The following is a 24,581-nucleotide window of genomic DNA, read 5'->3' on the forward strand; positions in this document are numbered from 1 at the left end:
AGAATATTTGTTGGCCTTGCCTTACTAACAATTTTTGTATGAGAATTATTTTACGAATTTTTTAAATTTTTATAGGTACTATCAAAAAAAATAAATTTTTTTTTAACCTATACTCTTTTGAAAAATTGAAAAACCTTTCTCCCCAAAACAATTTTTTTAATAATAAAATTTCATAACTGTTGTAATAGGAAACAAAGAAAAGTAAAATAGTTAAACATTATAGTGCCAAAAGTCAATTTAGCATATAGCGTAAAAATTAAGAAAAAAAAAAAACAACAAAATAAGAGAAAAAAATTTGTCTTGAGAAATACAAGGAAGTAAATAAGAAAGTTTTTTTTTTTTTTTTGATGTAAATAATATATTGCACGACGTAAATGACGGCGATGAGATTTACCATACCGCTCCTCCTCACCTTTGCAAATCCAAACCATGGAAAAGTACAAGAAGTTAAAAGTAAAAGAAACAAGAAAAACAACAGCAACAAAAATCAGCAAGCAAAATGCTTTCGATTTCATTTAAAAGTGAAAAAAAAAATCGCGTTTTTTTGTTTTTTTTAATAAAAAGAAAAAGTGATTCATGCTGGTTAATTTAAAAACCAGTTTTCCATCTGCAAAACTCAACATTATAAACTCGCAGTTTTAAACTCACATACTTGTATTTATTTACTATTATATTTGTGTTTGTGTGTGTGTATGAGTTTATTAAGCTCGGAAAGAAAAAGAAATGGTAATTTTTTTCTTGTTTTCCCTTTACTTCTTCTGTTACAGCCTCTAGCATTCTATTGAAATGAATAGTGTATTTAGTTTTTCTGTTTTGTTTTTGTTTTTATTATTAGATTTCTTTTGAAATATGAAAAAGCAATATGGGAAACGGGAATTTCAAAAAAGAGCTTTTTTGTTTTAAAAAAAATTTTCTTTATGAACGTTATTGTTTAAGTTATGTTATATTGTAATTAAAAAGGTATTAAGTCTATAAACTCTAAGTTGAAGCTCAAATTTACTATATTAATATATTTTCAAAATCACGATGTGTGAATTATTTAATAAAATTAAGGAATGTTTTCTATTACAATAACAAAAAATTAGTTTCATTGAACTGCATTTAGGAAGTATAGCATACGATATTTAAATTCTATATTCAGAAAAAATTATGTTTAAGGACAAAACAACGTCTTTAAATATTGAATTACTAACACAACGTGTAGTTAATTAATAAGTAATGTGCTTATTACACTAATAATATTGACTTAATGGAAATTTCTCCATGCAACTGCAGAACAGATGGATGATGTAATCAAAGGAACGAGTTAAAAGTAGAAAAATTTAAAACTTTTACTCCTCAAACTGGACTCGAACCAGTGATCTATCGCTTTCTAGACGAACGCTCTACCAACTGAGCTACAGAGGTATGAAGAAATTGCTGACGAAATATTCTTCACATTGCTTTATAGTGTAATCCACATGATTACTAAGTATTTGTTTATATTGAGTACTTTAAACTTGAAATTTGTAAAAAAAAAAGTCTTTTAATTTTCTCGTAGCTCTTCAAAATATTATGGATCTTTGTCTGATTTAGTTTTTGTACATGAGTTTGTAAAGCGAAACTAGGGCAAGAATTACCCTCTGAGCTTCAAAAATTTTAATATGTAAAATTAGATATTTTAAAATTTTTCACTTTTATAACTGATACACCCACTTATTTCAAGTATTTGTTGAACTTTATTGAGCTAAACATATTGTTTCTTCATTATATTTTAGAAATTTTGTGAATTATTTATGTACAAATTTTTGTTAACTATTTACAAATTACTCAAATTAATTTAAAGTTTCTTTTTATTTAAATATTTAAAATTTGTAATATTTTTTACTTTGATTTCCGACATTGTGGTTATTTTAAAGTCCATTTTGCTTTTCTTATCCCAACATAGTTTTCAAATCGATATTTTATACAGAGTATTTTTGGCAAAGTATAAACACGAAATAATCTTTGGATCATTACTGATTATGTTAAAAACTAAGATAGCTTCTCAGGCGCTTTGGGTATTTTAACATTGCTTCCTGTATTAAACGCCAATTCATTATTTAACAAATTATTTTTAGAGAAAAATCAAAATTCTATAGTAATATGGTACTAGTTTAAAAAAAGAGTTTAACTTATTCCCTGTTCCAAATTAAAAACAAGAATTAATTTTTAAAACTAGCCTTCTGAGACCTAACAAATTTTCTTCAGTGTTTTCCTAAAACGTTTGGATTTGCATCATAATTATTTAAAAATTTCTGAAAAAAATTTCATATACCTTAATATGAAAATTTATAATTTTCGCAAAAACTTTACAAAAGAAAAATCATAAAATTTGCAGTAAAAAATATAGGTGAAAGTTATACGTCATAATTTTTATGTATGTATGTTAAACGAAATGTTTTACTATAGAAGCACATATTCTTGCATAAAATGCATTATTCATTAATTATTAATAACCCACTTTATTGAAAAAACAAAACAGAAAAAAAATTAATTTTCACTCATATTGTGTTACATAAAATTTTATTTTCCATTTTCTTTTTCTATTACCCGTTTAATAAATGAGTGCAGTTTACATAATAGAAAAACTATATATGTATGTATATACTAATTAAGGAAATTATCTAACTATAATATTAAAAAAATTTATAATATTTTTATATTTTGTTCAATATTTTATTAATAATTTTATAACAGTAACAAACAAATTAATTAAAATTTTTAATTTTTAAAATTTTTTTTTATTACAGGTGAGTTGATTTGACTAAAATTAAATATATTTGAATTTATTGAAAATCATTATCAAAAAATCAAAAGGCAATTTTTAGTGGTGAGTAATTTAATTATTTTACAATAAATTATTTATAATATTTCTAAAAAAAATGAACAAAATTCTTTGACACAAACTGTTGAAAAGTAATTTGTATACAAAATTACTCAAAGCAAATTTTTTTGTAAAATCCAGAACACGATAAGTCAGAAAATTGAGAACTAAGATAAATACATACGTTTGAAATTTTTAAGTTAGTTAGAATCTAAATAATCTTAGAGATTAGAGTTAATAAATAAAACAGATTAATAACCAAGATGATTTTCGAACTATACTCGGTTCGCCGCAAACCTATATAATCCAGCGAAATATAAAAACTGCAAAGGAAGTAAAATTTAAAAGCTTTTATTACCAAGACCAAAATTTTTTATTAGCAAAAACAAAATAAATAATTAATAATATTAATTTCGAAAATCTGATTAGAATTCATCTGATTAGAAAAGACCTGGAATTTAAACAGTTTTGCTATATAAACGTGTATAAACGTGAATATAACGAGTCAGATTAATCTTAATAGGTAGATCAGCTTTTTATAAAAGCCAACAGCTTATTAGAGTCAAGCTCACTATTTCGTGGTCATTAAAAGTACTACCATTATTAATTAATCGAATGCAAATTTTAGCAAGTCTTCTACTATACATTACTGCTACACTATTTGATTTATTCAACATAGCAATCTTTTCTAAAATTATCATTATTTTCATGTATTTTTAAGGAAAGTAAAAAACATTTGTTTAATTAATAAAATAATTATTAAAATATTATTAATTAAATCTTTTATATATTAAATCTTATTAAATCTTATTAAATCTATATTAAAATTTGGATCTCTCTCAAATAATGTTATACACTTTATTTATATTCTATTTTTAAAAAAAGTTCTCATGCTAAGAAAAACGTTTTTAAACACGATGAACTTAAATATCAAATCATCTGCCTTTATGAATAAGCATTTAACATAATGTAACAAAAATCTGAAATAGTTAGCACTCACGCAACCGCAACATAAATTGAAAAATTCGTCTGTTACTTCCTTCGTTAATTTCCTTCAGTTAATTCCTTAGAGGTGACAAATTTTAAACCGGCCGTCAGTTCGATTTCCGAGCCTTGATATTAAGAAAAATATGTAAAAAAATATATATAAATTTGACCCATAGAAATCACCAAGTTTCTGGCATCTTATTTCTCCCGAAAATTTGGTACTTTGTCCTACTATCAGACTATTAGTATTGTATTAGTAATAGGTCAGTAATATTGTTCGGTACTACCTCAACAAATCTAAAATTCCAAAGCACAAATACGAAATATAAAAAGTTAACATTTTATTTTTAACATAAAATCGAAAGTAATTAAGAAATAAGAATGAAAATTTTTAATTGGTGAAATTGAAAGTTTTTAGACTTTTTTTCAGTTTTTTTTTTTAACAAATTAGCTCCATATACAAAATCAATCAATATAATTTTAATTTATTATGCATATATGAATGATAATCATTATCATAACAGCGTTATTACAATTCAGAAATTTTATTTAAATAAATTAAATATTTATATTATGGAATAATTTATTATGGATGATAAAATTTGAAAAAAAAAAATTTCATATACATAGCATAGTAAAATTTATGCATGTAAGTGCTTATACTTTATGTAACTAAAACAACATATAAAAATGTAAATAAACTAAAAGAAAAATTGTTACATATTCTAATAGAAAACGAACAGTAATGTAAAAAGTTCACAAGAAAGCTGAAAACAAGAAAATTAAATAGTTCAAAAAATTTTTATACAGATTCCACAATACAAGTTCCACAATTATAATTATTGTTATAAAAATTTCTCTCTTCTCTATGCAAAAATAAATTCACTATGAAATTGAATAGGTAGGTCGTACAAGCCAAGTTTTAACTTTTACTATACATAATATACGTCATTGTTATATTATTATGAATAAAGAGTGAGAAAAGTAAAAAAAAAACAATTTCTAAGCTTTCTAATAAGTATTTGTTAATTTTAATCTCACAATAATAATAATTAAATAAAAATATTAAAATACAACCACAAAATCTAAGCTTAAAAGCTTTCATATAGAAACCGTACTTTAAATATACTTATTTGCGTGAATGTGTGCGATTTCAATCTAATGAAAAATTAAAGTTTTTCTACATGGTTTTTATTATTTTTCTTTTTTCTACATACTTGTATTTTTACAACATTTTTTTTCTTCTCTTGTTTACTTTTCTTTTTTTCTGCCTTAATTTTTTTTTTTTTTGTTTTTATATTTTATTGCAAATTTTACGGAAATTTTTTTTTTCTTTTATATATTTTCCGCTTTTCCGTATTATATTTAATAAAATTACAGTTATGTATATGTATATGTGTTTATATCATATACTTTAAAATGTGCATTATATGTAGCAGAAATAAATTGATAAATGTATTGTTATGTTTATGTAAATAAACATAACAATATAGATAAATATAATATTTGAATGTAAGAGCAGTACAAAATTTTGTATTTAAATGTATTGGATATGAGATAGTCAAAATAATGAAACCATATTTGTACGTACCTATAATGAATACTACAAATAATACTATATGTAAGTGAATTTTCCTTATTAAATGATCTGAAAATTTCGAATAAAACAAAAAGCTACAAAATAATGTGAATAGAAAAAATACGAGTAATCTCACCACACTGACAAAGAATGACAGATAGGTAATGTCGAAAACGTAATCTCACAACGCTGTCAAAGAATGACAGACAGACGACGCCGAAAAAATAATCTCACCACGCTGTCAAAGAATGGCAGATAGACGATGCCGAAAAAATAATCTCAACACACTGCCAAAGTATAACTGGTAGGTGATGCCGAAAAAATAATCTCATCACAATGAAAATTAAAAAATTTTTCACTTTGAATATATAAGAAACTTCCAAAAATCAAAACTTGTGAGCTATAATTTTTATAAATAATGTGTGTTTGCCCTACATCATCCCTATATGTTAATGTTAAAGTAAGTACAATTAAATTAATAAAGTTACAATAAGATAAAATTAAAGTAAACAATCAAATTAAATAAAAATAAATAAAAACAAATTAAAAATAATAACCCTTACAAAGCTAATAATAATTTTAATAGTATTTAACGGCAACACTAATCATAAACATTTACACATACTTAAACAAATACAATGTGAAAATATCTCACCTTTTCTTATAATATGCTAATAAAATTAAAAATCATCGGTAAAAACACTCAACATGGGTTAAAAGAAGACGAAAAAAAAAAAATATAAGAAAAAATAAAAAAAAATAAGAACAACAGTAATAGTAAGAAGAAAAGCAACCAGCAAAATACAAAAAAAAATGACAAGCAAAAAAGAAAAAAAGCTACAAAATACAAACTGGAAATTTATTGTATTGATTCCAAACCTTTTTTTTTTTTTTGTTACTTGGTTTGCTTTTTTTTTGTGTTTTGTTATTTTCTTTTTCTACTACTTTTTTTTTTATTTTGTTTTTTTTTTTTTGGTTTGTTTATTTTGTTAACAAACATAAACTTTGGCTTTACAACTCTCACTTTATTTGATTGCTCATTCGAATTTCGGCTGTTTTGGTAAATGCATCACACAATTTATTTTCTTCCGTGATCTCCTCCAAAACAGGATAATTACTAAAAAAAAAATTTATACAACAACGAAAAGGAAATCGGTTGCTAAATTTTTTTCTTATTATTTTTTTTTTTTCATTTTTAATAATTAAAATAAACAAGAACGTTATATTAAAAAACGGTACTTTATGAAATCATAAAAATAATAAATATTTTTTTAATTTTTAAAATAAAATTATTCAAATCGTGATATGAGTTCAATAGAAACAAGCAAAAAAACAAAAAGGAAAATATTATAAAATAAAAATTTAAAACAATTTATTTGGAAAATTTATTATAGTGTGTTCAAAAAATACAAGGATTTGAAGTTGAACATTTAAAAACAAAAAAAAAATTGAATAACATTAATAAAAAAAATATAAATTGAAAAATGAATATTTAAAAATAATAAAGTGGATTTTTTAATTATAAATTTAGTATCATGATATTGTTTTAAAAATTTTAATTATATTTTTGCAAATTAAATTGAAATATTGTTTTTTTTTTATTAATATAATTAAATAATATAAATATTTAATATTAAATATAAATAATAAATATTATTTAATTAATTTAATTTTGATTTATTTTTAAATTATTTAAATTTTTTCAAATTATATCCATTAAGAAAATATTTAAAAAAATTACACAAAAAAAAAATTATTGCACTAAAAGTTAAGAATGTTAATTTTGTATAGTAAAATTACTGTAAGATCTACACAATAAGGAATACATACAAAATAAAAGGATTACAATTTAAAGGATTTGTATTAAATAAATAATTATTTATAATTATTAAATATTTATAATAAATATTTAAAATAATTTTATTCAATATTTTATTTAATGATTATTTAACAACGAAATTTCCAAAATTGAATATTTGATTTTAATTTTGTTGAATCAAATACTTAATTAAAATTAATTTCGAATACATTTTTATAATATGATATCATTATTTTTCAAATAAATATTAATAATTATTAAAAAATCAAAAGGATAATGAAATAAAATATGCTCAGTTATTGCATAATTCTTAAATTCATAAGGCCTGATTAACAAGTTTAAGTTTTATAGTCGTCCGAATTATTTTATTGTTATTCAAATTAATTTTATAACTTTTATAAATAATCATTTCCTATAGGAATTACCATTAGATACTACACTACTATTTAAATGTATAAAATAATATTTAAAATTGAATTTTGGAAAAAAAATTGTTAAGAATTTAAATTCCAATTTAATACTTAATTAAAATAGTCAATAACTTATAATTTTACCCTATATCCGATTGAATAATTAAGACAAATAATAAATTCTTATCTGTATTGAATATCAGTTAACATTTTTGTTTTTATCTATTTTTATCCGAAAATATTAAATTTATTAAGAAGCAAAAGTTAAAAAAAAAAAAAAAAAAAGAGTAATAAAAATAGGGAATATGCTCTTCCAAGATTAACATTTCTAATTTAGAAAAAATAAAAGTCGAAAAGTATTATAGATTTACCCTATCGAACTTGTTTTTATTGGATAAAATCGTTGAGATGGTGTGTATCCGATATTTTTTCCTTCCTTAAATTATGTTCGGTTTGACTGTTTTGTTGTTGAGGATTTCTTTTTTTTGCAGAAATACAACTTCTTAGTGTTATTTTCGAATTATACATTACACATACATATATAAAATCACTATATACTACATAAATATGTATACCATACTCAAATATTATAAATGAATAGAAATAGTTCTTTTAAAGAATCTAAAAAAAAAAATTAATAAAAAAAAATTCAGAAACAATCGAATTTTTTTTCTTTTGTTTTTAAGAATAAGGAAAAAAAAGCGACAATGTTAATGTGTATATTCAATAAAATAATAAATATGCATATATATTTACGCACAGCTATATAATTAGTATGACATATTATTTTTATTGTTTAGTATTATGGATAAGAACGAATCATAAAAAAAAATAAAAAAAACTGAAATTGTTTAAGGCCCGTAAAAAATTCTCTATTGGTATTCTATTTTTATAATTACCAAATTTTTCGAAATTTTCATTCTTTTTTTTAATTTTTTATGGTACAGGTATTCTAACATACTTTTCATTAATTTTGCTAAGTATTAAATGTGGAAATAAAAAATATTCATTCGAATATGAAAAGAATCAAGTTTTAAAACAACTACGCCTCATGGTATGCAATATTTTAAAATTCTATTATTTTTGAACATATAAGATCTAAGTTTATTATCTTCTTATTTAGAAACAAGACTATTATTATTTATACTTTAGATTATTATTTAAATTGTCAAATAAATTAAATCATCTTCAATTTTTAATTAATTAATTTATTAATATTTCAATTAAAATCGAATTGAAAATTCATTATTGAATTTGAAAAGTTCGATTCTTAATCATCTTATCCAAACGGCTTCGATTTTCGTGGAACGAAGTTTGTATTCGGAAAAATAGTAAGGCAGTACCTATAAATTTGTATGATACTACCTGTCCATTTCCGCAAAAACAAAAATCGAATTACATAGCAGGGCCCCGTTTATTTAAAATAATAGGACGATTCAAAATAATGTTAAATGACTCCTCAAATGTCTTGTAGCTGATAACAATTATTAAAACCCTAAACTTCTATATATTATACTTATTTATTAATTATTTTGAATCATAAATCTTTTGAATTTAAAAATAAAATAAACATTATTCAAAACGAAAAAACAATTAAATTATAAATTCATCTTTTTAATAAAAATATTCTTAAAACAAAATTTTTTTAAGCTCAAATAATAAAATAAGTGTTGTTGTTTAGTTTAGAACAATAGTATGTTAAAATAAACATAAACCAAAACAAACGAAAAAATATATGTATACCTAGAATGAGATGGATAGATATTAAGTAAAAATATAAGAATAGCTTCTATATGTATGAAATTGCCATTTTCACAAGTTCTGTTTGAGTTCTATTTTTTTTTTGTTGTTTTTCTTTTCTACCGCTTGTGTCTAATTTCATATACTTACTATTCAAATTAAAAAACAAAAAAAAAGGAAAGAGAAACAAAATTTTCTTTACTAAGCTTTACTTATAATATTGTATTTTATTAAAGCTTAGAACAAAATTATGTACATACATACATAGAAATATTATATACATACATGTATGTACATAAAACTATAATTTTTAATTTCACGCCATATATAAAGACTATGTTCACATTTATAATTATATTTATAATTTCAAATAATAATATAAGTAAGTAATAACGTACTAGTAAAAATTCTACTATAAAAATATTGTTAACATACACACACACACATTTTACTTTTTAATATACGTGTGTGTGTGTATTAAGAACTTTAGAACACTTGATCATAAAAAAAAAGCATTAAAAAGCAAAAAAAAAAAAAAACAACAAAAATAAAAGCACAAAAGAGAAGAAACAAAAAAAAAAAAAAAAAAAAGCACACGATCAAATGAATGTGATCATTCTAAACGCATGGAATACGACGTTCAAGGTCAAACTTTTTTTTTTTCTAATTCTAGTTTTCTATTTAATTTTTTTTTCTTTTTGCTAATTTTTATTATGTATGTATGTATATGTACATATACAATTTTTTTTTTTTGCTATACTTATATACTCATCGTTTTATTATACTCTTTTACTTATAGTTATACTTTTATTATATTAGTTATATTGCTATTCCGGCATACATATGTACATATATACATACATATATTTCTTATAATAGACTAAACTTTTAAATTTTTTATATTAAATTAAAATATATATATGTATGAATAAAAGAACATTATGTACATGTTCAAGTACTTAAGTAAAAAAAAAAAAAATATTAAAACTATTTTATAAAGTTTTATACACACATTATGTACACTCATATGTATGTACGTACATAGATGCATATACATATTATATACCTTTATATACATAATTAATTTATTTTGTTCTTATATACACAATATAAAACTAATACAGTTATAAAATTTTGCAAATACTCAACTATATCCGAGGCAAAACTAGTATTATTGGGGTAGTAATAATAATAATATAAATTTATGTATGTGCATATATGTACATAAATACACACATAATATTATTATTATTATTATTATTATTATGTACATATACATAATATTCTATTCTTAATGATTGTGAATATTTTATCATTTTATAGAACAATATTTGCGAATAACTACAAAAAAAAAAAAAAAAGAAAATAATATAAAAAACATAAAAAAATAAAAAACAAGCAATAGAACAGAATAATAAAAAACAAAATAAAAAAAAATATTATGAACTCTAGATAAAGCTTTACTTTAGTTTTTAAGTTTTGTTTTATCAGTAGTGGTAGTTTAAACTTGTACCTCTCTCTATACACCCGCCGTTTTTGTTGCTAAATAATTTCGTTTTATGAATTTGTCTATTTATTTTTTTTTTTTTTTACTTTTTAAGTTCGTTTTTCACTTTTTATTTTATTTTGTTTTTTGTTGAATGAATTTTTGTGTTTTATATAGCATAATTTTGCAAAAATTAATAATAAAATCAGTTGTATTTTATATATGTACATATGTAGGTATATATAAAGAATTATTGGTGAAATTTATAATTTATGACACAAAAAAAAAAAAAAATATTTAATTTTTTTACTTTTTTGAATATTTTATTTTTTTGAATATTCTTGAATTTATAATAATTATAGTTAAAGTGATTAATTTTAAAAGAGAACGTGTTTGTTTTTTTATTTTGAAAAAAAAAAAAAATTTTAATTAGAATACAAAACCAATTAGTCTTTGTGTTTTTTTTTTCTAATAAATACAAAAATAAAATAATTCAAAATTTTGATATTTTATTTAAAATTTCACTCATGCCAGTATGTGTATAGAGTACCCAGTATGCATATAATATAAAGTTTTACTCATCTATTTTAAATATAGAATTTTAAAAGCAAAACTAAAAGAGAATACTAAATTAAAAACATTATTTTAAATTATATTTTATTTTTTGTTGTTCTGTTTTTTATAATAAAATTAAAAAAATTCAAGTACACAACAAACACATTTATTATTTATTTTATTTACATATTTAAATTTAAAACTAATAAATTGAAAATTTCTTAAATTCTTTTTATTTTAATGAGATTTTGCTATATATTATGTGTATTTTAAAAATAATTAATTTTTAAAATTTTAAATTAAAAAAACTTACGTTTATTCGTTCAAGTAGCTTAAAAAAAAATTATTTTTTGTCTTTAATTTAGAATTCTTTAAAACAAAAAGTCGAAAAAGTGTATTTTTGCTTAAAAATTTTTTGCAAAAAATCGGGGAAAAAAATTCAATTCGTTGCTTTGAATAATAATAATAAACTTCTTATATATTCTAATATTTATTCCAATATAAAGGTTAAAATATAACAGGAAAAAAAAATATAAAATCATATTTTAAAATAAATTTTTTTAAGATAATACTCAAATATTTATAAATATTACTTATGTATTTTAAAGTATGAGCATCACTCTATATATATATATATATATACGCGACACAATATTATAATTTATCTTATAACTCATAATATTAAATAGAGATATATTATATATATAGTGTATTTAATTGAAAATTTGAATAAAGTGACCATATATCATTTAAAGAATAAAATGAATTAAAAAAAAAAATACTTATATAGCAATATTTTTTTTTTGTTTTTTAAATTATAATAAATTATTATTTTGTGATAATATATATAAATATATAAAATACAAAAATATATTCATTGTTATGTGATTATTAAATAAATAAACAATATTTGTTAACATTATAATGCATATACATATGTATATACATATGTATAAATTTTACTTTTGAAATATGAATATTTTAATAATTATTTATTATTACTATTCATATAATACGAATTTATGAATAAAATTATTTTGTATATGTATATGTATTTAAATATATAATATTATACGGAAAGGATATTCAAAATAATATATGGTATATAATTAGATTTGAATTAGAATTTATTTGGTGACAAATTAAATACATAGTTGCAGTTGTACAAATAATGTTTAAGTTGTTTACAAAATCATAATTATTTATAAAACATAATCATAATTTTAATGATATTTTGGAATTATAGAGAATTTCATGGGAGATTTAATTTAATTTGACATACAAATTAGCATTTAATTACAAAAAAAATTAGAAAATTATTGAAATACTACAAATTATAATTTACTTTAAAATTTAAATCTGTTATACAATTTTATATACGTATATAGATGTCAAAATATTGTGCAATAATTTTTTTTTTTTTTTTAATTTCAATTTGAAATTTAAAAGATTTCCAAAAATTAAACAATAATTTTAATAATAAAATTACTTCATGAATGGAAAATTTGAAATAATTTAATTATTGAAAAATAAAAAATAAAAAAAAAATATCAATTTACTAAAATTATAATTTATTAAGTAAAATGAAGAAATTTGCTAAATATAAAACAATTATTAAATGATATTATACAAAAAAAAAAATTAAAACCGAAATAAAATTAAAACTCAATTAAACATGAATATTTGACAAACATTGAATTTTTTTTTTCTCCAAAAATCTATCTGTATATAAATTAAAAAATAATAATTAAAAATCTAATTTTCTCTATACAAAACTACTTCTTCATTATACAAAATAAGAAAATATCACCATTTGATATTCAACATTCAACAACGCATATAGAAAACAACAAGTTCTAATAATAATTTTTTTTTTTAAATCTTAATATACAAATAAATCACTGCCCATAAATTAATTATTAAATTATTACTATTATTTACCGTTATTTTTCGAATAAAACAAATATCCTTTGGAAATTCAACTATATATAAACAAAAAAAAAAAAAAAGAATCCATTTTTATTGAATGAAGTTTTTATCGGTTAGAATGGAATATCAATTACCACCGAATCAACAGCAACAATCATTGCAAATCGGACAGCCACCTGGAACACCAACATCATTAGTATCACCATCACATTTACAATTATTACAAAATGTTCATCAACAACAGCAACAGCAACAACAACAGCAACAACAGCAACAGCAGCAACAACAAAATTTATTAAATTCAATGCAACCACCACCAACACCATTACCATCATTAAGTAGTTTACCATTACAAGTTGTACATAATTTACCGCATCTTTTAAATGGTGTTAGTACAATAACTGGTGGTAATAGTGGTAATGGAAATTCTCAAGGATCTACAAATAGTAATAATAATAATAATGGAAATACAACAGCAAATGTTAATGCAATTGCAAATAGTTTAGTTAATAATAATACATTAATTGCTGCAGCTGCTGTTGCACATTCAATAAATTTAAGCAACAACAATAATAATAATAATAATTCGAACAATGTTAACAATAATAGTAATAGCAATAGTAATACATCACAATCAAATAATACAAACAACAACAATAATCATATAACATTACCACCACCAAGTCAAATTTTACATCATCATTTACATCATTTAACAAATAATAATAATAATAACAATAATAATAATTCAATTCATAATAATCACAATAGTAATAATATTGTTAACAATAATAACGGTAATAATAATAGTAATAATAATATAAGTAATACTTTAAATGGTTTAGCAGATGATGCTAACCGTTGGACACAATTTCAAGTACAACAATTATGGCGACATCATGCATCATATTTAAATGGTAAGTCAATAAATATAAAAAAATAATTATGTAAAAATATTTTAACTATTTAATGAATTAATATTGATTGTATACTGAATTGTCAGTCAGTAAGGATAAATTCATAACTGCATTACGGAATGGTACATACAGTGAAAACCTAGTCAAAAAATAAGTAATTTTATTTATCTCCGATGCCTGCATTCACAAATTCCAGAATAACATACAAGAAATTTTTTGTGACAAAAAGAAGGAAATTAATTATGCAATTTTAAATAAAAAATCTTTAGTCAAAAAAAAAAATATTACACCAGGAAAAGAAATATAGAAATTGCACATAGAAACGAGCTCTATTTACCTATTTATTACATAACATTACATTTATGCTGTAATTCACAAATTAATAAAAAAAAAACCTGTAATTTTATTTTTTATGCTTTGCATTACTTTACATTTTCCTTTCTCTTACTTTTACTTCGTTTTTTTTTTTTGTTATTTACTCGTAATTCTCAATTTTAAATACAATTTCTTTTATGAGATTGAAATAAATTTTTTTTTGTTTTTATTAGTTAGCGCATAAAACAAGCGCATAAAACAAAACACTAATAAAAAACACTATGCAAAATGCTATTCGTAAATTAAAACCGATAAAATAAAATTGAAAGCGCTTTATAAATTTTTGATTTGCTATTTAGTTCACATTTTAATATTTTTTATTGCTTTAAGCACTATGATTATAGATTAATTGATCTCGAAATACAATACTACTGCTTCTATACAATATAATGCAATTGCTGTTGCAAGCACAAGTTCACTTCATGAAGTGGAGGGAGGGGTGCTGCCTAAATAAAATTTCATAGTGAATTTCTTTTTAAAATTTTAACAATTTCAACAACACATTGCTTGATATTGATCGGTTGAACGCAAAAAAATAGTTGACGACACTTTATTTCTAGAGTAGAAATAGTAAGAACAAGTGTGATAAAAAGATATTTTCAAAAATTTCGGGAATGTGTGGAAAGTACGAAGTTTACATTTCTGTTTCCGGCAATCTATTAAATTTCGCTACTTGAATTTTAAGAAATTTTCAAAATTCTCTTCAAATTATTCAGAGTTCAAAAAGTTTCTCATCATTTTTAAAATTTGAAAATGATGAGAAAAAGAAACATTAGATTTTTATAAGGGCTCAGAAAGGCATGTAATTTTTACTTTTGCAATTACTTATTGTTTTACGACAATTCAAATCGAGTGCATTGACTAAAAATTGCAATTGATTTATAAAAATTTACAAACTGTTTGATTGCTTAATTGCATGCGATCATACAATTGCTTGTATGCGCGCTTAAATATAAATTTATGGAATACAAATAAATAATTAAACAAAGCTGCAAAACTAAAATTTGCAAAACGAAATGAGTCGATTGAATTTTCATTATAATTACATACTTTAATCTTAGAATGCTTTGATTTCATTTCAGCTATACAAATTATGAATTAATTTACCTAAACTAATTGCAAAATAATGACATTATTATATTTTATATTTATCTCTTTAAAAACACTGCAAAACCACTTGTATTGTCTACGAAAGACACATTAATATACCTACATATTTACAAATATACTCCAACAAAAAAAAAAAGAGTTATCATTTTTTTTTTATTTAATTTTTTTTTGCTTTTATATTTTTCTGTTAATTTCTGGATTTCACTTTTATCTTAATTTGCATAAATACTTGATACGGAACAAGCCTTGTCAAGAGAAAAAAAAAATTTTATTTTCTTCCTTTTCTTTTGTATGTGTTCGATACTAACAAAAAACCTATACCAAAAATTTAATATTTTGCCGAAAAAAAAAAGTTAGTAAAGCAAAAAAAAAAATTTTTTTTCAATAAAAATAGCAACAAAACTAAAATTTATCTACAATTGTGCGTACAACTATTGTTAGAATAAAGTGCTATTAAAGCGTGAATCTTTAAAAAAAAAAATTAACGCAGAAAATTGAAAAAGAAAAAACACAAAAAGGGTTAAAAAATTAAGCCGAAATAAATTTAAAAAAAAAATTATGGAAGCGAATTATGGAACGTGAATTAAAAATTGAAACATTAAAAATGCGTTTCAGCTTGTCACTGCCGAAAAAAAAAAAGTTTTTCTTCTTGTTATTTTCTTTTTTGTTGTTTTTTTGATACATCGTTATTATTTTCCCTTTTGTGGTTGATTTTTCTACCGTATCATTTACAAATTTACAAAATAAATATTACATGGCGTGTGATATTAAAAGAATAACATCAGTATAAAAATGTGTAATTATAATAAATTTATTATAATAATACAAACATAAAAATATCACTTTTGAGCTTCATAAAATTTTATTTAATTTCATTTTACTAAGTTGATTTAAGATAGAAAAGTAAATTCAATAAGAGATTGACAAAAGCAAAACAAATAAGTTTGTACTATTGTAAACGACCATTGAGAAGCACATTTTTTACAAATAAATTTTGTAATTTTTTTGTTAAACAAAAAATATTCAACAGAATGAAGTGCTAAAAATGTATTAAAGCTGATTAATATTTTGGTAGATACGTTTTTGAAAAGCAACTCTAGGGCTCAATTTAGTATTAAAAGAGGTAATTGTATGCCCACAACTAAAACTTTAATATCTATTGAAAACATTATTTCATATGTAGTTCTTTTAATTTTACCTAAATTTTTACATGCAGATATTGAATAGAATTAACAATTAAAATTGGGTTTATTGCTTTCTTCAATACTTACAAACATATGAATTACATTATTAAAATGAGGTTAGAAAATTAAAAATTAACCATTTTTTCCACAGTTATGATTTGACCTTAAAGCCCTAATCGTGGCGGCCTAATTCTATATCATACTTTTTAAACTACTTTTAAAATTTTCAATTCATCCTTATTGTTTCAATTAATTTTCTTATTTTTTAAAACATCGACTGAATGAAAACATGCACAATGAGCGGTACATAATATTAAAGAGACCTAGTATTTACATACTATTGTTAGAAAGCGAGTACATTCTATTTTTATTTAAAAATTACCAATCGAAATAATTATTCACCCATTTCGACGGAAACTAAACCTTTTTATTATAAGAATGACATTTCATGTCAATGAAAATTTTTTTTTTCTTAAAGAACTCGAAAAGACTTTAAACTATTATAAAAAGAAAAAACACAACAGACAAGCGTATTGTTAATTTTTAGCCCATTTTTTTTTCTTCCATATTTTTAAAACTATTTTACTATATCAATGAATCTATTTACTATATCAATTCAAAATTGGTTAATTAAAAGTAAATAACATTTCATCTGTCACAAAAAACAGGATAACCAAAATTTTAATTAGAATTTGACAGCTTCATACGTCACAGGGGCATACGTCGTTATATGTACTTCAGTAATTGTTCGATCTGATGATAGTCTGACTATGACAACAATCAAAAAACAATAACAATCGTAATATAATATACCTTAAAAAAACATAAAAACAATAACACAAAAAAAAAAAAAAAAACAAAATACAATAATAATAACAGCAATCGCCGAAAAAAGTGAAAGTTGACCAAATGAAAGTAAAAATCTGAAAGCGAAATTTTAGTTGATTTTTTTTTTTTTTTGGAAATTTTTTTTTGGTAATTTTTTTTTTTGAAGCGTTATTATGACGATCGCAATGGGCTTGTGAAATATAAACCCAACTTCATACTATTTACCTTTACTAATTATAACTGTAGACATATATACATACATACATACTAGCACAACATACAAATTCGAAAATGTATGAAAACAACAAACGTTGTTGTACCTAAATGCAAAAGTAATATAATTAATTTTACCTGTAGGCTTTTTTGTTAATTTAAATATTTACGTGTGTATGTGTGTATATTAATAAATTTGATGTTTAATAGCTTTTGTGTTAAGGTCTGACTGGAGTGTATTAAAAAAATTTTTTCTTTGTATGCTTGTTTTTATTGTTTTATTTTTTTTTTGGAAATGATGAGCTTAATGAGATATAAGATAGCAACAATAATAACAAAAAAAATGAAAACAAAAGTGAAAAAAAACCCTCAAAATTCTCATTTTTGTCATTTTGTGTAGTTTTTTTTAATTACAATATAGGATTTTGGTTAAACTCTTTGTAGCTTTGTAATGGTTGTGAGCAAGACAGAAATTAAAAAAAACCAAAAAAAACTAGTTATAAAAAGTAGTAAAAAAAAATTAAATTGTTTTTTAAATGAGTGGATTTTTTGGAGAAATTTTATTTTTTTTTTGTTTTACAGGTCTAATAGGCAGTTTTGCTAATATTTTTTTTTTTTGTTTTTTGATTGTATGCCTAAATTATTGTTTTATTTTTTTTTTCGCAATTTTTTGAATATTATTTTTGGAATTTTTTTCCTCTTGCTAACATATGCAAGTAAAATATATTTTGAAAAAAACAAGAGTTGTTTTATTGTTGAAATATTAAAATTATAATATAGACGCTTATAATTAAGAATAAAATTGCGAAATTTTCACTTTTAACAAAAAACTACATACTTAATGTGAAAAATGAAAATTTTGAAATACTTATTGGTTTTGATTCAAATTTTGAGTACTTACAGTTCAACTTTTAATTGGAATTTTTCCTAAGAAAATGTGAAGCTAGGAAAAATTTTATTGTTCACATTATATTTCACATGTTTTGTTCTAAAATAGACTATTTCCAACCAATTGTTATACTGATAATGAAAATCAAAATCAGTAATTAAGAGCTAAAATTTGTAGAGTTGGAAGTGCGTAAATCTGAACTTAATACAAAAACGCTGCCAAATTTTTATAAGCAAGAACGTGATTAAGAATTCAATCAAATTTTGATTAAATTTTATGTGAATTTCAATTTTATCTGATATTTTTGATATGTTTAGTACCCAATGAAATTAGACTTTATTCTTATTTAATATAAATTTAAAAATTTATATTACGCACGGATGAGATATTGTCCTTAAGGACTTAAGAAAACCAAATTCCCTAAACAATATTAAAAAATATAACACCAACTTTGTTAAAAATCTCAAGCAGCAATCATATTATACTTATATAGTTTATAATAATTAATTAAATAAATTAAATTATTTAAAATTTATTCATTTTTAAAAAGTTTTTTCCCTTATACTTATATTTATGACTTTAACAGGTTTATTTTTATAATAAAAATCTTAGTTAAGCTTGCTATATGCAGATTAATTTCTTTCTATTCTAGTTTTATTCTATATATCATTATTATTTTTGTATATATATATAAAAATAAAATTTTAATAATTAGGTTACTAATATTTATATTCTATTATAGGCTTTATAACAAAAACAAAAATCAAATATTCGAAAGTGTTGCTTAAAGTTTTGATAAGAATTGAAAAATTCATTATTTAAAATTTGCATTGACGTCAAAAATTTTCGAACCGGATGTTAAATATTCTAAATGGAATTCTAAATGTCTCTATGAATAGTTTTGTATAAAAAAAAATGTTAAACGTTTTAAAAACACCTAAAAATTGAATATAATTCAAGAATCTTACATGTTTTTTTAAGAATCAAATAAAAGCCTCAACTATGAAGTTACTGAAATTAAGATTTTTTGTCTACACTTTTCCGTTAGTTGGTAATACCTTTTATAAATCGCCATTTTTGCATTTATTTAAAATGCTTGCAACTCTTTTTTCAAATAAATACGACGACGACAATAATTTAGTCTTAAACTCCAGATGAGCCAAACCAATATTGAAACGATATATGTGATCCTCGATACTTTTATGTACAAAATACTGGAATATCGTCAGATTGTAATTAATGCAGTAATATTGATGTTATTCCCAAGAAATTTAAGATATCAACTGTAACATCTTTCTCCTTAAACCTTATAAGAATGACTTTACACTCCAGATATGGTTAATATCATTGTAATATACACTCATTAAGGAATTGGTCTTAAGCTTTTTTTTACTTAAGTACTCGTATTATAAATTTAAAATTCAGCACTCCCTAGTATTACAATTAGTCTTAATACCATAGCGTATTCATACCAAAAACCAAACGTACTTAAATGTAAAATAAAAAATGTAATTACAATTCCAAATTTACGAATATGATATGTGAACGCTACAGTAAAACACTTAGGTGCCCTATTATTATTTATCAATAACTTTTCATACTAGACACACACATTGTTAGCTATTTATGAATTAAAACCATGTACAAAATTCTTTTGTCAATTTTAAAGCTAAATGTATAAGTAAGTAGGTATGTATGTATAAATATTGTCATTAAATTTAAATTAAATATTATGCAATTTCAATTATTATTTTGATTACCTAGAAAAGGCTTACATAAAGAAAACGCAAAAATACGAAAAACTTCATTTTTTCGTCTTTTTGGCTAGAAGAGGTCTATGTTTTCTACTTTTTTCTATTCAATATGCTTATATACAATATATACAATTACTATAGAATTACGCACATGATTATAAGTATATATGTTTTAGCGACGTTTTAAATGCCCAAAACAGTTTTATTTCCGAAAATTAAAAAAAAAGACAGAAAAAATTGCTTCAAGAAAGCACTACAAATACTAATGAGGCAAGTATAAAAGAAATGAACACGTTTTACATTTTAATAAGATTTTGTTACTAGAGGAATGCTTTTAATTTTGCATACACTTAAGAAAATATTCAATTTTTCTTAACATTTATTGTATTTAGTGTTTTAGTTATAACTGTATTATTATGCTTAACAAATACGATCGTAAAATAATTTTAAAACACAACGCAAATAGTATTAATTTTGAAATTTATTAAACAAAATTTTTGCATACATGCAGGCGTACATTCCAAAAAAATTATTATAAGCTCGATTGCGTATCTCCCTTTTTCAGTTGCGTCTTTTTTAATTACTTTAAATCAGAATTCTTACTTTTTCAACTAGATTTTCTCACTTTGTAATTTAATTTTTTTTTTCAAAATATCAGTAAACATTCAGAAATATCGAATGTTTTTGTCACTTTTAAAAATAAACATACAGGTTGATACTAGGTTATAGATCAGATAAGGTCGCAAATATAGGCCAGGATGGCTCAACGTGATACCCCCGGATCCACATAATCTCCCATTCTCACGAAAACCAGCCCGTGATTTTCAGAAACCGATTAGGGTCTCTGAAATTTAAATTGTTTCAAATTTAATTGAAATGTTTTCTTTACGGACCACGGATCTGGCTGACCACGGATAACGTCGGGATCCGTAAAGGAAACATATCTGCGCCAGTTCCCTGCCAAAGTTGAAGATTAGCAAAGGAGATGGGCCACCGCCTCCTCTTTTCCTCGTCAAAACCGCTCCTTTACAGATTTAAGGTAATACGAAAAATTCACACTTGAAAATAACATTTTGCATAATACACAGATACTCAATCACTTTTTTCTCACTCGGTGGTTAATGAGCATAATCGATTAGAATTTAATGTAAGTTTATTTTTGATATTATTTTGGGTTTGAATCATCTTAATAATTTCAAATTTACATTTTGTTGTAAAGTGAATCTGGGGGAAAAAAATTATGCAAATCACAACTTAAAATCGTATGCTGAACTTATCATTCCAGTACAATCATTATAAATTATCAGAAAATGGAATGATAAAGTAAAAAACAAACCAATAAAAAAAAAAAACAAAATACGTATTGTGTTCCGAAAAAATTGGCGCAAAATAAAAATTCAATTTTATTAGTATGCCATAATTCTAATTATGCTAACCTAAAGTTTAGCATTTTCATTTTATTAATAAAATTCAATTATTGTTCACCTACTTTATTTTAATGCTCCACTCATTAAAATATTGTGCGCTCATATATGTAGTACATAATATGTGTGTAATATACATAATTATTATATACATGGAATATTTACTGATACATTACAAACCGATTTGCATGTTGAAAATTTTCTATAACGCGCAAAAGTAAGCAAATAAGAAAAAAGCATTTTTAATATTTTTTGCTTTTTTTTTTTTTTATTTATGCGGAAGAAGTATGCATTTTTGAGCGCGTAAATTATGTTAAGGAAAAACTTACAAAAAAAGAATCAAAAGCGTGAAAATGTGAAACAAAACAAAACAGAAAGAAAAAAAAAACTTCAAACACGTTCGCGAATTAAAATTCAAATAGCGTTCAGCTCGTTACACTAAAAAATACTATAGGTACGTTGCTTTTAATTTCTTTTTGGAACATTAAAAACAAATTTGGCATTATTATAAATTGCCGCCAAACTACTTACATATTAAAAATAAAAATAAAAACAAAATAATTGCAATTTTAAAACTACACAACCCCACCTGACTGACTCTATGGTATTTTTCTTCTTTCAGTACGTCAATTGAATTTTTAAAAACAAAATTTTCTGTTTTCAATTCAAATGGAATTGTTTTTTTTTTTTTTTTTTTGTAATTTGAAAAAAATATGGTGGAATTGAAAGTGCAAGTGATATTTTTACACATTTTTATGCACAAAATTAAACATTTTTAAAATGGTTAAATATTTGTGCTAATTTATTTCTATGGAATATAGTAAATATGTGCATAGATTATTAATAAAAATAAAAAAAGCATTTGATTTTATATTTTTTATTTTTGAATACATTAACCATATTTGCATTAGAGAAGCATTTATAAATTAACTATGTATAAAGAAATGGAATCAATTTGAAATTTGACATAATAAATATATAAGAAAAACGTAAAATAGAAAAATTGCGTAAAATAGCGTAATATATAAAGTAATGTAAGGTAATTTAATATATATAGTAAAAATAATTATAATAATTATTATTATAAGATTAAAATTACAAATTGTCATTTGAAAATGAAATAGAAAGTAAATTTTAAATTGATAGGAGAGAATACGGGAGTAAAAATATTTAAATATGCAAGTATGTATGTATATGGTTTGACCTGATTTAATTTCAAAAGATAAAACATCAAAAATGGAATGGCATATAATTGTATAATTATTCATTTGATTTATATATACACGTACTTGCATACATAAATTTGTTTTCTACTTCTTTATAGACCAGGATAGCCTTACTATCAATTTATACCACCATTCAATTTGTATGTTACTATACCTTTCCATTTCTGTAAATACGAAAATCGTTTCACGAAAATTAAATTACTCGTATATAGTAAGGCTCCTGTTATACTTTAAGTTTGTGCAAATTTCTTAGGCTCTTTAGTAATATTTAATAAAAAAAAAAATTTCAAAGAATCCCTAAAGTTCCACCGCATTGGATTTTATTCTTTTATACCCAAATCTCCGGGATATACTGTAACAATACATAGAATTCATTAATGATATTATATTTTTACAAAAATAATTGATTTATACTCGAATTATAAAAAAAGTAACTTTACTACAATTATGTTACAAATTTCACTTAAAAATATTCATAATTTATATTATTCAATAAACAGTTTAATTTATTTAATGCCACTGTTATTAAAACCTTAATTTGGACTGACTGATATCTTAAAATCTAACAGTATTTATACTCCGTTCCGGAGTAACATTCATTTTCAATTGTAGACGTTACGTCAGCACTTTTGATGTTAACAATAATTTTCTTAATTCTGGAATTCGCTGTGCCTAGAATCTCTGTCAGCATTTTTCGTGTGAATAATAATTTTGTAATTTCTTCTTGGTGCCATTGGCGACCTCTTTAAACGTCTTGATAGCCAAGATATTTTAAAATGTAAATTATATTTTTTTACACTTCAAGCCTTTTGAATGTCACTAATTTTTGTTATATTATGTTTATGTAAATATCTACAGTAAACTTCTTATCTGTGCGATCTAAATTAAAAAAAAATAAAAAACTCATTTGTTAATCAAATCCCGAATAACAATTAACAAGAAGAAATTTCAGTTTATTTGTAATAAATTGCAACACAATATAAAAATAATAAACGAATTTATTAGTCATTAATGAGATAATTTTCAAATTTGTTTCAAAAATATTTTATTTCAGTACTTATACCTAAGTACATGTTCAAACTTTTAATGTCTCTTGCAAAATAACATTCAAATTAATTTTTTAAAATAATAAACGTTTTTTGTTCTGCATTATATTGTTCACATTTGAGTTGAATATATGCATAAATACATTCTAAATAACGAGAAATGAAAAATATTAACTGAATTCAACTGCCACCGAATGTAAAATTTAATATGCATTGCACGTACATAAAGGGTATTATAATTTTTATAGTTTAAAATTAATTGTAT

At 22.3% G+C, this 24,581-nt stretch overlaps 1 protein-coding gene across 1 annotated transcript in view; it reads left to right on the forward strand.

Moving 5' to 3' along the window:
* Positions 1-24,581, forward strand: part of LOC129611582 (transcription factor mef2A) — an 81,955-nt gene that overhangs the window by 12,708 nt on the left and 44,666 nt on the right. The window contains exon 2 of the mRNA XM_055524790.1: positions 13,468-14,267. Within this exon, the coding sequence (XP_055380765.1) occupies positions 13,468-14,267 (800 nt within the window). The remainder of the gene's footprint in view (positions 1-13,467; positions 14,268-24,581) is intronic.

Source organism: Condylostylus longicornis, unplaced genomic scaffold, assembly GCF_029603195.1.
Source record: "Condylostylus longicornis isolate FDR11 unplaced genomic scaffold, ASM2960319v2 ptg000053l, whole genome shotgun sequence".
NCBI classification, from domain to species: Eukaryota; Metazoa; Arthropoda; class Insecta; order Diptera; family Dolichopodidae; genus Condylostylus; species Condylostylus longicornis.